This window comes from Varanus komodoensis, unplaced genomic scaffold (genome assembly GCF_004798865.1).
Source record: "Varanus komodoensis strain SLA01 unplaced genomic scaffold, ASM479886v1 scaffold7_1, whole genome shotgun sequence".
Taxonomy (NCBI): domain Eukaryota; kingdom Metazoa; phylum Chordata; class Lepidosauria; order Squamata; family Varanidae; genus Varanus; species Varanus komodoensis.
The window spans coordinates 564,976-581,835 of record NW_025336479.1 but is presented as its reverse complement, the minus strand read 5'-3'; the positions used below and the strand labels follow the sequence as shown (position 1 = coordinate 581,835).

Sequence of the window (16,860 nt, the reverse complement as noted above, 5' to 3'; positions counted from 1 at the left end):
GTCACGTGCTCCCTTCGCGACACTCGCTCTCCGATTTCCGGATCTGGGCAGGGCCCTGAGAAATAACTCCGCCCAGAGTCCGGCGTGATTGGTCTGCGGCTGATCGCGGGGCGGGGCACAAACCAATCTTTCGGCGCTCGGGGCAGTGCTACGCCGACGTTCTTGGCTTTGCGTCCCCTGATTGGTTGCGCCGCTGTCGGCAGGAAACCGAGAAAAGTGGCGGGGTAGAGGCCGGGGTTTGACGCTGTCACTCGCCGGTCTCAGGATGAGCCTCGGTGCGGGGATCGTCGGCTGGGCGCGGGTGTCCGCCTTCCGCTTCTTGCTGCCGAGGGGCTACCTATCGGGTAAGCGCTCCCCGGTCTCCTGCACTTTGAACCAAAGCCGGGTAGTTCGGGCTTCCGCGGGTGCTTTCTGCTTGGCAGTCCTGGGGTTGTACGGAGTCCGTGGAGAGGAGAAGGAGCTCCATTCTCTTGGGCGGGTAGTTTGATATTGAACTTAAGGTCATGCTTTGAGGGTTGCATATTTCTGCAAAGGAATTACTTTCTAATGCAGCAGATCGGTCTCATGCAAGCTGGCGTCCTCCAGGTAGTTTGGAGGACTACAACTCCCAGCTTTCCTAACTATTGGCCTTGCTGGCTGAAGCTAATGGGAGTCAAAGTTCCAAAGCACGTGGAGAATGTTTTGGCTGTATTAAGGAGGAGGTGGCTTGGTTCTTTGAAGAGTAACTAAATTATGGGGAAATAGAATAATATTAGTAGCAACAGGCATTTGTTATTGTCATTAACAGCAGTAGCAACAACAATGAAATATTGAGAGGAAGACCTAATCTGGGCTGATTGGGAAGAAGATAATGGTTATTGGGAAGAGGGAGAGTCCCATTGTGTACCTTGGATCCTGCTGCAGGCCACGTGGGCTTCAACCTCTGTTGACCCCTTGTCTTTTTCTGCTTTGGGGGCAGGGTGAGGAGCGAGCAGTGATAGTATAGGAGTGCAGCTTGCACTGAGGGGTTTCATGCTGCCCAAGAAGGGAGCGCCTGTTTCCCCCCTTCCCTTGCACTTTCAATTTGGCATTAAAAAGCTGAGCCAGCGGGGCCGGGAAAGGCATGGGGCAGGTTTACATTAGCAAGTGTCCGCAGTTGTACATTTTCACAGTGTCCTGCCCAAATAGGATGTGCAGTGATAAACAGAGATCTCTCTGTATCCATAAGTGTCGCTGCCCTGCAGTCCTGGGTCAGGCCTCATATTGCCATGGTGGTGCGTGATGCTCTTGATGAGCACCTTTGATGGGACTTGCTTTTAATGTGACTTGCCTTCTCCAGCCTGCATGGTTGCCGTGCAAATATCTGTTGCTTGTGCAACTTAGGGGAGTCAGTGAAACACAAGAGACAGTGTGATCCTTGGAGTTAGGGTGAACAAAGCATCCAAGCTTCCTTGATTAGATCCAGTCACTCAAGGACACTGAATGGGTGTGCATTGGTGTTTCTTTTGTGTGGCTGTAGGAATACACTGCATATACATGAGGACATTACGTAGAAAGCATAAAAGGGAATATGTCTGGTTTATACACTGTTTCCAAGTGACTGAACAGCAGAAAGCTTGCCCGTCTGAGCAGCCATTGCAGTGCATTGCATAGGGTGAATCCTACTGATTGCTTGCAACAGGGGTCCTCAAACTTTTTCAACAGGGGGCCAGTTGAAAGCTGCTAGTGGTGGGCGCGGGCCGGCAAGGCAGTGCCGACGGTGGGCACAGGCCGGTGAGGGGGTGGGGGTGGGGGTGCGCGGTGAGGCAGTGGCTTGCTTGCTTGGAGTTCATTTTCTCCGAGCGAGTCCAAAATGATCTCCATGCAAAGAAGCCGTCGCCTCACCGTGCACTTGCGTGAGGCGAGGCGAGGTGGGCGGGAGCGGACGCGGCGAGTCCAAAACCTCGGAGGCGGGCCGGATCGGACCCACGGGCCGTAGTTTGAGGACCCATGGCTTACAAGTTTGGTGTCTGCCTTGTACCTCAGCTGAGTTTTTAAGCAATCATTTAGTAGAATGCATTGAAGCGGCTGGGGAGACAAAACAATGAGTTGTATGATAAAACTGGGGTCCTAGTGTGACTCCAAAGCTTTAGGGATGTTTATACTTACCCCACTTTCCTCTTTAACCACACAGATACAACTTAGCAATCTTATAAAGCTCTTTTTAAAAGTTCAGGTTGACTGACACACTATCAGTACCTCATGAAGTAGGTTAGTTCTATTTCCAGATAGCATGGCCTTGGAGCAAAGCCATGCTGAAGGCTGCAGGTTTGTATTTATCTGACATGTTTTGACCTGTGCATTGACTTCTCTGTAAGTGGCCGAATAATACTATATGCTACTATTTAGATAATGTCTGAATACCTGAGGAAAGCACTCTATTTTTTAAAAATAAAATTATCAATAGATGTTTCATTTTGGCTAGAATGGTTTGCAGGACTGTTTATTTATATTCAAGTTTAAAAACAATCTGGCTGCTGCATTTTGCGCTAACTGTAGTTTTTGAACACCCTTCAAGGGCAATATCACATAAAGCTCTATTAGGTATGATGGGAGTTGTGTCCGTGGAAACGTAGGCGGGGGAAGGTGTAAACAGCCGAAAGGGACAAGAGGATCTTGACCTGGTTTACGGATAGCAGTGAGCCCCTGTGCATGCATTTCTGCAGCGGGACTTGCCATTTTACCATTTGAAAATTCAAGGGGTGGGATGGGTGGTGCCATACCCTGTTGTTACATGTGCACTTGGCAAGGATGGTTTGCTGCTTGTTGGGAGAGTTGACAACCTACCTGACCCCAGTGGCCTGTTCTGGGGTTGCAGTGGCTTATCAACCACCCCAACAACCTGCCTTCACCAAATTCACACGTAATGATGAGCTACGGCTTGCCTCTTCAAGTGGCTTGAATTTTCAAAATTGTGACCAGCACTGCAGCCACCCATGGTGGCTTCTATTTCCATTCAAACACGCTAAAGGACAGAAAATGGGGGATGTGATGCTTCTTGTAGGCAATTATGTAGTTACCCAATCTGGTGTATGATTTTCTATGGAGAGACCATCTCCGCATACAAATATAGGGGCAGGGGTCCTGTGGTTTTATATATAGCATTGATTAGTTGTCTTCAGACATGTTGATTCCGGGCCATTGGCTTCCTGGGCCACTTAGAAGACACCAGCCCATTTCAATGGCCATTCAGTTTGGTACATTTCTGAGGAAATCACTGAAATTAGCACAGTGCAAACATAGTATGCAGAAGGGTGCAAAAGCAGATTTATCTAAGGTTAAAAAAAAAGAATGGAGTGGCTCAAAAAAGCCAAGCAAGTTTAGGTTACAGATGACTCTTAATGAGACCAGCTATCATGAACAAATAGGCAAGACTTTAGATATAGGAACTCAACCCTAGATGCTACAGTGCAATTCCCATCATTCCCAGGCAGTTGTGGTGTTGGGATATAATTCCCATCATCTCCAATGGTTGGGGATCATGGGAATGGTCATCCAGCAACATCTGGAGACTGTAGGATGGGAAAGACGGACCAGCTGCTCCTTCTTGGAGGCTGCAGATGAGCTTCAAAAGGGTGGGGAGGGCAGGCGGCTGGGCCGAGGACTTAGGTTGATTCCAACTGGCTCCACAGCTTCCTTCTCTTCTCCTCCCTGTTGTGTTATTTAGGTAGCTGAAAATAGCTGTTTAGCAAAGTGCAGGGAGACCACTGCCATGACACTGTTCCATGCATAGGATGCACGTAAGCCTCCAAATTCAGAGGCTTGTGTGCACCAAGGGTGTGGAACATGGGATTGCATCCCAGTAAAGTAAAACGCAGAACAACTGGAAGACTAGAACTGATACAAAGAGTCAGAGCCTGGCTTGGCCTGCCAGTGGATGGTCCTGATTGCAGGGACCACAGTGACAAGCCACAGAGGGTTAATTTGCCATGGGGCTTGTCATGTTGCATGAAGCCACCCAGGTTAGGTTGCTGCCATACTCAACAAACCACCCACAATCCTGAAACAGCCCATGGACTTCTCGTGTTGCCTCTACTGAGTTTGTTGTGCCTTAGCGCTGCCATACTGGAATACGCTTGCCAGCAACAAGCATCAGGCTAACAGCTGGAGGCAAAAACTAAATTAATAGTGCAATCCTATGTATTAGATTGAAATATTAGAAAATATTAGAAAATGGAAAATTGAAAAATTGAAACTTAGAAGTAAATACAGGTGCACTAAATGGGCTTGTTCCTGGGTAAAGAACTTGTATTGCAGGCTAAATTGCCTCCCCTCACTCTCTGCCAGCATCGCTAACATTTTAATTCCTGAAGACTGAGAGTGACTGATGGGGGAAGCATTTATTTCTTTTCTTCAATGCATCTATGGTTGACCACAGTTGGAAACAGGGTGCTAGGTTAGACAGATATTGCTCTGCTACAAGTCATGCAACACAGCTAACTTGGTGAAAAAATCAGGGTCAAATCTGCAAAATGTTTGGCTTTAGTAGTTCTTGGCATACTGCAGGGATAAGGCTATCGTCGTACTTTCCAGTATCAAAATTGTCAGTGTCGAGGACTTGCTGGGCTCTCTACTCTAGACCTTCACATCTCTGATTAACTCAGATGTGCTAACTAGGATTATCAGTGATCCCTGGCCTCTGATTTTATTGCTGTCATAAATGAAATATTTTAGACTGGCCTTATTGCTAGGGTCAGCGAGTAGCAAAACGGAATGAGATTATGGATGTGTTTTCTGGCATAGATAAGCAAGTTGTCAAGGTCGTAGGTACTGGAAGAATGTACCCACAGTGCAAAGCCGTGCAAGGATGTACCCAATATCAACCTGATTCGGATGAACTTTCAAATGCAGTTGTTCAAAAAGCATTCTTTTAAATTAAACTAACAATTGAATATTGTGTACTTGTTGTGGTCCCCTCTAATTGCTTTGTACTAGTAATTGCTAACAGGAAGATCAGTGCTGGTTTCATTAATTAGTTAAACTGAGGTTGCCTAACAAAAGGAAATGTCAACTGACAACTTCTTTTATCAGGCAGGGATGGGAAACGAATAAATTAGATATGTAGGCCCCTAGAACATGTTTTCAGGAGATAACCTTGGGTAGGGATGGAGGTGGAATAGAAGTAAAAACGACACAATTCTGTCAGATTTTTGGTTGTTGCAAGGTGCTCAGTGGTATGAACCATCATTTGTTCCATTCCTGGTAAAATATCTGTGACTCAGCTGTCTCACCCTAGACTTCATTTGGGATGTGCTATTGTGGACGTGGGTATGCCTAACTAGATGGACTTTGGTGCAATCCAGTATGACACTTAAGTTTGGAATGTGCAAGTAATATATTCTTAAGTATGTATGACCTTCCCCAGTCCATGTCATATAGCATACAATGCATGCTAAAGTGATTGCTTTGCATTCATTAATTTATTTCTATTTTTCTAAATTTTACAAAAAACACAATACAACTAAAAGAAAAACATACAATTAAAATCATGCTATAATGTAACAAAACCTTGCAACCCACTACCAGAATCATTAGATACGTGCTAAATTGTTTGCTCTTTCAAAAAGCTCTGCCCCCCTTCCAAAACTGCAGTGAATCTTGTGGAGGTTCATATTATTTCCTTTTCATTAGCACATACTTAATAAATAGTCCCCAAATTTTGTCAAAATCATTCTTATTTATTTAGCCTTTTTCATTTTAATATCACAAGTTAATTAACCATTAATAGCTATATTCCAAACTTCTCTATAGCAATCAGTCAATATTTCCATACCTTCCAGCCAAAGAGACTCTCTGGATGGTCACAGCATTAAAATATACAAGAAATAAGACACTAATTAACAATACATAATAATCAATTATATAAAATCAAACAGAAATAATACATTGGATGAAATAGCTACAACAATCCCACAGCAACTGCAGCCAGATCAGACATATAGTTGGACTCATTCTGTGAACAGTCCAGACTACATCTGAAAACTGGGGCAGTGGGCCCGTGCCACCAGGTTGTCCAGGGGTCTTTTTATCCCCCCTGTCTTTCTCCCTTCCACTTTCCTGGTTTATTTGTGTTTGTTTTCTGACAGGCTATTTTGGCATTCACACGACCTGTGCATTTTTCGACAGATGTACATGTACATCTCACTTGAGTGCTGGCAGGTCAGTTGCAGAAATCTGGTTTGGGACAGAGGACTGCCTGCCGCTGGGCCTCATGGACAAAAGCTGGATCCTCTTGGCTTATGGGACTTTTCTGTTTTGTTGCAGTTCTGCCTGCAGGCATTGAGAGACTTCTTTCCACAGCGGAGTCCGTACCTCGGATCTGTGTCGTGGGCAGTGGGCCGGCTGGATTCTACACAGCACAATACCTCCTGAAGGTAACGGGTGTATTTGCAAATGCATGCGAGTTCTTCTTTCTCTGGTAGCTTCTGGAGGAATCTGGGTACTTGAGAACAGCCCTAAGGGCTAGAATTCACAAGTACTGCAAAAGAGCTTACAATGGGGCATGACTGGTTGCCCATTTCAGACTTTGTCCTAAAATATGCAAAAGTGTGGCTATGATGGGACTAAGGGAAGCCACCGAGCATTGGAATAGTGGCAGCTGTATTCCATGAGGTGCTCCTTTGGAGAATGTTGTCTGGGGTTGGAAATTTGGGGGGAGCATTAGAAGCTGCTGCTGCTGGAAAGGGGGAGCTGAAAAGCCCCTGTCTGCATGCATGCATGGTGAGTGGATTTTCCTAATTTGCCGTTTACTCTGAATTTATAGCTTGTATTTCCATAGTGGAGTATTTGGACTCAAGCTTTTTCTTCATGATTTGGTAGCTTCCTGGGATGGATTGTGCACTTTAGATACTTTGGACATTGTATGATGAGAACTAAATATGCACAGCCATGCACACGCTATGAGTCTTACTTACAGAGTGATGAAAAGCAACCAATTTGTCCATTTGGGCAAAGTGTGTTTGCCAACAGTAGGAGCTGGCCAGATGTGGAGATGGCTGCATTTGTTGTAGCTGGTGCTCTTCGGCCTGGTATTTGGCTGGGAGATTCTGGGAGTCGCTCCACAAATCTGAAGGCCATCAAGTAGGGGTGATGCTGCAGGTGATGCTGCAGAGCCATCGGTGCCTGTGCTCATTCCATTTTAGTCTGTTGAGGCCACTCTTATCCCTGATCTAACAGTGTTGCCGTTTTGGCACTTGTGCTGCATGATCAGCATAGCTGTGACAGGTGCGTGTCTGTCTACCTGTCGGTTAGTCCCTGTGATGACATTGGCAGTAAGTAGCTTTCCTCTCTGCTACACATTGCGCCGTGTCCCATGGCTTCTTTTTTGTTATCAAGGATTTGCTTTTTATAGCATAAATTAGGATGATCAAATAATACGCTATGGTGTTGTAAATCAGTAGTTGTGCATTAGTATTGTCCTACTTGTACAAAAACATAGAAGAATTGATACTCATAATGCTATATGCATGTAAGAAGTCAATCCTATTGAGTTCATTGATGATTAATCCCATACGGTACAAGTCATTGTTGTGTAACCTGATCACTCTTAACACCAACCTTCCTCAAAGTGGTGTGCTCCAGATGTTTAGAATGACAGCTCCCACCACCCTTTGTTTGTGTTGGTTGGGGCTGATGGGACTTGTTGACCAAAACATCTGGATGGCAGGAGATTAGGCTGGTTCATAGCACTGCTTTTTAAGCATTGCATTAGGACACAATTCCATGCTTGCAAATTATTTTTGTCTAAACTGTCATGCTGTCTGTGGAAGACTGGGGTTTATAGGACTTTTCTCTCTCTAAACATGCATAGGATTGCACCATTAGTGACTTGCTTTAGGAAAACATGTAACACAGAGATATGAAAAAGAACTAGAGATATGAAGGCTCAGAAATAAAACAAATATATGTGGGGAAAAACCATTCCCCCCTTCCCCGAAGGACTTTTTTTTTTACTGATGGACTAGTAGACTGAAAAAATTGAACAGCCTTAGATTAAGAAATACTTCCTTTTAAAATATAAGGTGAGATGTTGTATATTGTTCCCCAGTCTCTGCTCCCTTCATGCTCCCCTCCTTGCAAAACCAGTCTGCTCTTATCTCCCTTGCTTCCTGTCTGCTCCCTTTCCCCCTTCTCTGTGGTTGGTTTTAGGACCCCGGAAATGCAGCTCTGTACTGCTCTTTTCTTTTTTGAGGCAACAGTGCTTAAAGAGGGAGAAAAGGGTTGCCTTTTCTTGGGTTGGGAAGGTTTGGAGGACTGGAAATCTTCAGAAAAAATACTTGCTCGGTGAAAGTATTTTGCCACTTGCATTTAGTACAGAATGCAATGCTATTAAATTAGGATTGGATCCTGATCTTCGTCTTTTTTAACTTCGAAGCTTCCCTTTCCATTGTCAATAGCGGGAAATAATATTGTTGCTAACACTGAGCAGCGCAATTAACTGTGAAGGATAATCCTGAAAGGCATGCCAAGTTGATAATTAAGGAAAGAAATGGATGTTCTGGTCTTACTGCAGCTGCTCAAGGACATCGCTTTTTCTACGCTTTGGCAAAAGTGTTGGACTGCAATCAGTCCTCTGTATCTTACATGGTTATCTTGGTTTGCTTGTGCTGGGGAACCCATTTGCCTGGCTTTACTAACGGTTTATATAAGTCGTCCTTTATGGTCACAGGATTTATATCCTGCCTTTTCTTCAAGGAGCTCAAGGGAGGCATCCACGATTCTCTCCTGCCCACTCTCATTTTATCCTGGCAAGATCCTGCCTAAGGCAGGCCGTGGTGGCCAACTCTGGAAGGGCACGAGACTCCTTCAGTGTTCATAGGTGTGCAAAAGTGAGAGGCTACACCTGTGGAAATTCCTTGTACAGGTGCAAGGGCCCAGTCCTCTTCTGCAGCTGGCTGCCCTGCAGCAGTGAGGGAGCTGCATTTTCTCCAATTGGTCACTAGTCCATCTAGATTTAGCGTCAGGGAGGGCAGGAAGCTGTGGCACTGATCACAATCATGACCCCATCCTTCTCTCTTACATCCTTTTTTCCTCTCCTTCAGGACTCAGTTGTGACTTTGGTAGAGGGGCATCCACTGCCTTTCTTTCCATGCCAGCTGTGAGCAGACAGGGCAGAGGCTTGGCCTTCAAAGTCCCAGCTTAGAGATTGCAGGATCTTGGAGCCGAGACTCTGAAAAATCCTATGGCCTTTCTGATGATGCCAGGAAACCCTAGGATTACACCCTAAATGTGCTAAGCATTTTAGCCTAAAACTTGCTAAGTGCATATTATGCTATGCTATGCTATGCTATGCTATGCTAGTCGTGAAGTCATGTCCAACCCATCGCGACCCGATGGACAACATTCCTCCAGGCCTTTCTGTCCTCCACCATCCCCCGGAGTCCACCTAAGTTCACACCAACTGCTTCAGTGACTCCATCTAGCCACCTCGTTCTCTGCTGTCTCCTTCTTCTTTTGCCATCTGTTGTTTCCAGCATTGGACTCTTCTCCAGGGAGTCCTTCCTTCTCATTAGGAGGCCAAGGTATTTGAGTTTCATCTTCACTCTCTGGCCTTCTAAAGAGCAATCAGGGTTGATCTCCTCTAGGACCGACCAGTTTGATCGCCTTGCAGTCCAAGGGACTCGCAGGAGTCCCCTCCAGCACCACAATCCAAAGGCCTCAGTTCTTCGGCGCTCAGCCTTCCTTATGGTCCAGCTTTCACAGCCATACATTGCAACTGGGAAAACCATAGCCTTGACTATATGAACTTTTGTTGGCAGGGAGATGTCTCTGCTCTTTACTATGCTGTCTAGATTTGCCATAGCTTTCCTCCCCAGGAGCAAGCGTCTTTTAATTTCTTGGCTGCAGTCCCCGTCTGCGGTGATCTTGGAGCCCAGGAAAATAAAATCTGTCACAACTTCCATTTCTTCCCCATCTATTTGCCAAGAAGTGATAGGACCGGATGCCATGATCTTGATTTTCTTAATGTTGAGTTTCAAGCCAACTTTTGCGCTCTCCTCCTTTACCCACATCAAGAGGCTCTTTAGTTCCTCTTCACTTTCTGCCATTAGAGTGGTATCATCTGCATATCTGAGGTTGTTGATATTTCTCCCAGCAATCTTAATTCCAACTGGTGATTCATCTAGCCCCGCCTTTCTCATGATGTGCTCTGCATATAACTTAAATAGGCAGGGCGACAGTATACAGCCTTGCGAAACTCCTTTCTCAATTTTGAACCAATCAGTGGTTCCGTGTCCAGTTGTCACTGTTGCTTCTTGACCCACATATAGGTTTCTCAATATACAAATATGATGGTCTGATACTCCCATCTCTTTAAGAACTTGCCACAATTTGTTGTGATCCACACAATCAAAGGCTTCAGCATAGTCAATGAAGCAGAAGTAGATGTTTTTGTGGCACTCCCTAGCTTTCTCCATGATCCAGCATATGTTGGCAATTTGATCTCTAGTTCCTCTGCCTCTTTGAAATCCTGCCTGTACTTCTGGTAGTTCTCAGTCCACATACTGCTGGAGCCTAGCTTGTAGGATTTTGAGCATAACTTGCTAGCATGTGAAATGAGTGCAGTGGTGTGGTAGTTTGAACATTCTTTGGCATTGCCCTTCTTTGGAATTCTGTCATTTTGGAGATTGTATCCCAGTACTGCCTTTCCTACTCTTTTATTGACTATGAAGGCTACTCCATTTCTTCTGAGGGATTCTTACCTGCAGTAGTATACCTGATAGTCATCTGAATTAAATTCACCCATTCCTGTCCATTTTAGTTCACTCATTCCTAAGATGTCGATGTTCAGTCTTGTCATCTCTTGTCTGACCACATCCAGCTTGCCTTGATTCATGGATCTTACATTCCAGGTTCCTATGGAGTATAGATCTCTGCAGCATTGGACTTTCCTTTCACCACCAAATACATCTGCAACTGAGTGTCCTTTCAGCTTTGACCCAGTCACTTCATTCTTTCTGGCGCTACTAGTACTAGCCCTCCGCTCTTCCCCAGTAGCATATTGGACACCTTCCGACCTAAGGGGCTCATCTTCTGGCATCATATCTTTTTGCCTTTTGGTGCTGTCCATGGGGTTTTCATGGCAAGGGTACTGGAGTGGGTTGCCATTTCCTTCCCCAGTGGATCACGTTTTGTCAGAGCTCTCTGCTATGACCTGTCCATCTTGGGTGGCCCTGCACGGCATGGCTCATAGCTTCATTGAACTACGCAAGCCCCTTCGCCACGACAAGGCAGTGATCCATGAAGGGGAAGTGCATATTACTGAAAGGCAAATGGCTTACATGATGGTAAAACTCTGTGACACTGAAATGCTATACGTCTTTATGTCAGGGTTCTTTTTAGCTGTGGTTGGACTTCCTGGCCATGCTTTTTTGTCTAGCAGCCAGCAGCACAGTCCTGTTAACCGTGGTTTCCATGAGCCTCACAGAAGCTTTTCCTTCTGTTAATGAGTAATTGAAGTTAGGTATAATATCTGAACTTACTCAGGAACAAACTTTGATTTAACAATTGTTTAGGGAAATGTCAGCTTTGAACTGTATTCTAGAATCCTGTCTTGTTTCCATAAGCCATAGTAAAAATCGACTACAGACCATGCAAACAGACACGAAACCTTCTGATCTTCTCCTTTTGGCTGCATTAGGGTGAAGAGGGAGTGTTTCTCACACCAAACTATAATTTAGTGCTACATCCAAAGCAAAGCAGTCACCTTGCTTTTATAATACAGATGACTATCACAGAAAGCAAAGTAGAACATTCGTCTTGCATCATCAGACATAATTCGTATAACCTCTGATGGCCTATCTGGCTTAGTACTTGGCTGTTTCAGAAGTAAAATCAACTGGAACTCAAAGGTGTATGAGAAAACAGCACCAGAAAGTGTGCCCCACTGACTTCTAAAGACAGTATAAATAGCAATGGGAGCCACACTGGCTCATAAAGGGAAAGGAAAAAGAGCAGAATCCACACTTGGGCGATAAGCTTTATTAGAACCAGCCAAAATGTCATAAAACAGTATGGCGCTTTCAGGTTCTCCAGAGCTTTTCATCAGGTTGGATGATGCAGAAGAAGCCTGGTGTAGGGGAAAGAAACAAAACGGAGAAGAACAAATAACAGAATCATAGACTAGTAGATCTGGAAGGGGCCAAGAAGCCCATTGGGTCCAACCCCCTGCTCGGTGCTGCACTGTCTATGCCAGTTTACACCGCCACAAAGATGATTTGTTGTTTATTTATTTATTTATTTAAAACATTTCTATGCCTCCCCATCGCAACAAAGCCTCGGGGTGGCTCACAACACATAAATACAGAAGTAATAAAATAAGTACTAAATTATACAATAAATAACACCCCCCAGTGCATTCTTGGCTAAAAAAACAAAAAACCCCTAGTTAATAAATAATTAACAGTTAAAATAAGTTTTAAGCCTGGCGCCGAAAAACAAATAACGACGGCGCCAGGCGGACCTCTCTGGGGAGCGCATTCCATAGGTGGGGCACCACCGCAGAGAAGGCCCTCCTCCGGGTACTCACCCTCCTAATATCTTTCACAGGGGGTTCCCAGAAGGGCGGCATTTGAACTTGGTCACAAGAAGGAGGTGGAGACTAGATTAGTCTCTGCCTAGTACTCTGAGTATCAAGTTGTTTCTAGAATTCTGAGGCAAAAAAGCAGTGGCTGAGCACAGATTATAAGCCGAAATTTAGCTCCTTCTGTTATCCAGATTGAACCAAAAATGCACAAAAGCAGACTTTGGTCAAGGCTTAGGGTGGTCTGGATCTTGCTCTACTGACAGGAGGTTCCATTGAGTGCTTCTGGTTTCACAGGGCAACTGTGTTGCCTCCTGTCTTCATCCAGGGCTCATTGGCATTTCTTCAGAGTTGGCTGCCACAGAGTCAGTGCATGTCCCTTCAAAGGGGACGTGATCTGTTCATGAGCCGCAAACGTTGTGAGCTGAGACAGGAATCCTGTGAGAGTTGGAAGGGGAGCAAGGATGGATGTTGGGTGTGCTAGACAGGACTGTCCTTGAAGTTGGTTTTTCGGAGGGATTGCAGGACCCAGCATTCTTTTTGTATTTAAATGTGAGACCCCCCCCCATTTTACTGAGCAAGAGGCTTGCTCTGAACCCTTAACACTCTTGTTTGTGATGCTCTCGGTGTCATAGGTAGGGCTACCGAATCCTGTGGAGAGTTGAAAGGAAGTACTACACGAAATACCTGATTTCCAGATACATGTATGTGGAGTTCTGCTTTGTCTGTTTAGGCCCAGTGACTCTCTTGGGCCTGGGAGCTCACAGACTGTACCAGAGCTGGCTTGTGGGGCCATACTGAGGCAGATGTAACATGGGGGAGGATGTGCGAAGGATGCTGATCCACCCTCAGGAAGAATCTGCAGGCCCACCTGCCTGACCAGTCCTCACTGAAATTTGTGAGGAACTGGGACTGAGAAGGAAAGTAGGACTTGCTTCAACCAGCAACTGTTGTCCAGCCAGTTTCAACAACTGTATAATATTAATCCCAGTCGATACCGCTTAGGTGTGTGCTCATTTGAATTATGTGTTATCATGCGTGCTAATAAATTGAACTTCCTCCCAGCATCACAAGCTGGCTCAGGTGGATATTTACGAGAAGTTGCCAGTTCCCTTCGGCCTGGTTCGCTTTGGAGTGGCTCCAGATCACCCCGAAGTCAAGGTTGGTAGCAGCTTTCTGTCCTGTCCTGGCAGTCCACGCCTGGCATGTCGGTGGGTGCGGTGTGTAGAGACTGGGAACGTGGGGTGCTTGGCCAGTGTGCTGTTTGAAAATTCCTTTCTCCAGACATGCAGGGATTTGTGAGCCAGCCTGGCACCCTGGGCAGATCAAGAGTGTGCCGAGGGCCCTTGGCCAAGTGCCCATCCTCCCCTCACGCTTGCCTAACAGGGAAGCCAGAATCGCTGCTTTGAGCCCATCCAGGGAAGAGTGTGGGCGCACAAAACAAGTGGGGCCCCTTTGGCAGGGGTGCCTGACCCCAAGGCCGGGCTTGCTGCCTGCCACTAGGTCATGCTACTCCACTGCTTTTACTTTGGAGTGTGGTGCTTTCTTGCTGTCAGTGGTAGCAGAGAAAGAGTGGCCCCAAGGAGATGGCTGGGGATGGGAGAAACTGTCACATTCACCACAAGCAGTCCTAAATCGTGGCAGGCAGAGAGGGGAGGTTCAACTTTTCTGTCTCCGTCCACTGAGGAGGGCCCCCAGCCATGACTGCAGGCAGCCCGGGGGCCTCCCTTGCTCTGTAGGGTCGCAAGCAGGGACTCTGTAGGGACTCTACTGCTGAATCGGATAAAAGCACCAAGGCTCAAGGAACGTCACCGGCTTGAGGGTTGGAAAACCCTTAAACTCTCGTGGCCAGGACTGGGGCTGCAGAGCTGCCTTACTTTGGGTCTGTGGAACTGAAGGAAAGCACACCCTGGTTCTGCCCTTGGCTGGGGATTGAAAGCTGCTGCATTCTTGTGCATTGAAAGAAAATGGAAAGAAAGCACAGCTCTCCAGTTCATCAGCAACAGTTTGGAACAGCCCATAAACAAGACAATAAAATGCAATGACATATAATAAATGCAGAGCAACGCTGGAGAGTCGTAACAGCTAAAGCGAATAACAAAGAATGACTCAGGGAAATAACACCTGGGATGGGCGATTCCCTCAAGCCCCTGGGTAGCCAAATCAGTATGTGAAGGCCTGCGCACAGAGGGCCATCTTCATCTGGCACCAAAAAGATGGCAAGATTACGGAGGTGAGGTTGTTCTGTAGACGAGGGGCCACCACAAGGAAAGCCAAGCCCATTGTGGCCACCCCTAAACCTCCCTGGAGCTGGCACTCAGAAGTCATGTCAGAGTAAATCACAGCTGGTTGGTCTTCCTCTTCCGTCCGTCTTTTTTTCTCTTCCTTCTTCCAAGTCTCTGCAGGCAGGGATGGCCTTTGCTTTTCATCTATGCCTGGCACTTAGGAAAGAGTGGCTGCTGCATGAATAACTAAGCATAATCATCACGTTTATATGTCCAAATCTATGCTTACACACAGCACGTGTTGTCCTTGCACCTGGGATTTGGATCTTGCATGACTTTTAGAGGGAATCAATCAATAAGATGGACCGCTAGATTTTGGAGGGGCCATCCTGAACTTTGCTCAAGGTCATCGATATCCTGCTACCATGGTACCCCATTCATAAAATACCCTACGTGGATGTGCGTCCACGGTCTCCATCCCCATAAAGTGAATGCAACCTTGTAAAGCAAGTGAACGGCCCACCACTGCGCATGGGCTACGTGGCCTCCCCACCCGCCCTTGCTCCTGTGAGAAATAGATGCACGCCTTCAGTGGCGCTGACTGGCCTGGTGCCAGGCCATGGTTAACAGCCATATTTTAGCATGGGGTATTCTTACCGGTTGTCAGATAGGAGTCTTGGAAGAGGCAGCCTGAGCTGGAGCGCGAGCGTCTGCCTCCGCTGTTGCAAAGTAATTGCGGACCTTTGTCACCCTGCCCCCGTTCGGCGGCCTCCCTCCTGCCTGAGCACTGGGGAGAACGGCTCAGGTGGGACCTCTTTTGACCTCTCCCAACAGAACGTGATCAACTCATTTACTCAGACGGCACGCTCTGGGCGCTGTACCTATTCCGGCAACGTGACGGTGGGGAAGGACGTCACTGTGAAGGAGCTGCAGGAGGCGTACCATGCAGTGGTCTTGGTGAGTTCACCTAGCGGTGGGGTGAAGAGGGGAGGAAAGAGGACTGCAGGGGGAGATGACGGTTCAGGTCAGATGTGGCTTTTCCCTGTACCTTTGCCTGGGTGTGCTGGCGTCACAGTATCCAGGAATATGCCCACACTGGCCTTCACGGGGCTGAGGATGTGCATTTCACCCTGGTGCAGGACCCCAGTTAGAATATATAAATGGAACCACTTGGTGTCACTTTGCCTATGGGTCATTCTGATAGTTGCATATCAGGAAGTCCTCAGAATATCCACATGTGGACCACCGTTTTCTGAAGTTCAAAGCAGGGATGGGAGAACAAGTGACGTTCCAGCTTGTCACATTTCTCCATGTTCCACCTTCTTGTTCTTGCTCGTGAAATATGAATGTCTGTTTTTCTTTTCAAACATGAAAAGTATGTCTTTCCAAGCATGCACCCCAAATACACACTTTCCCTCAAAGTATGAAAATGCTCAAGTTGTTTTTCTTCCATGGAACTCCTTCTCTAAGATGGATCACAGTTTGCACATTTTTTAAAAAACATCAAGGAGATTTGTGCATATGCTTACAATTTGTGCAAACTGCACTAGGAAACTACATACTTCTAGTGAGATTTATGCAAACTATGCTAGAACTGCATTGTTTGGGATTATTTGTGTACATTTCCTTAGTGTGTGTTTGCGTTTTGTTTGTTTTTTTAATGAGCCAACCATGCTCCATCTTAAAACAGAGAAATCCCCCAGCTCTCTTGACTCACAACAGTAAACTGGTGCTAGCACAGGGCTAATAAACTGGAATTGGGAGAAATCCTGCTAGCCCATCGGCTTCCCCCTGCCTGTTCCTCACGCATCTCTAGTTCAAAGTGTTCAAGTCGTCATCTGTGCTGACAGCCCCCATGGCTTGGCATAATGCAGCCTTCCCTACCCCAGGGCCCTGCAGGTGTCTTGGATGACAACTCCCATCATTGACATGGCTATGCTGGTTGGAGGAATCTGGGGGTTGTTGTCCCAACACTTCTGGAAAGTATGAGATTGGAGAACGGAGAAGCGACTTGCTACTTTGTCACAGCCAGCAGACCTTTCCACAACAGGGGTGCACAATCTGTGGTCCCCAAGAACTTACCTCCTGCCCCACCAT

The 16,860-nt window shown here is 46.4% G+C and overlaps 1 protein-coding gene across 7 annotated transcripts in view; it reads left to right on the top strand.

Moving 5' to 3' along the window:
* Nucleotides 1-256: 256 nt before the first annotated feature.
* FDXR (ferredoxin reductase) overlaps nt 257-16,860 on the top strand; it is a 30,398-nt gene continuing 13,794 nt past the window's right edge. For all 7 annotated transcript variants that reach the window (XR_006416994.1, XR_006416992.1, XR_006416993.1 and 4 more), the window contains exons 1-4: nt 257-344; nt 6,283-6,392; nt 13,604-13,699; nt 15,598-15,720. Coding sequence is in view for 4 of the 7 variants with exons in the window: in XM_044453982.1 (XP_044309917.1) it covers nt 266-344; nt 6,283-6,392; nt 13,604-13,699; nt 15,598-15,720 (408 nt within the window). In the remaining 3 variants the exon portion in view is untranslated. The remainder of the gene's footprint in view (nt 345-6,282; nt 6,393-13,603; nt 13,700-15,597; nt 15,721-16,860) is intronic.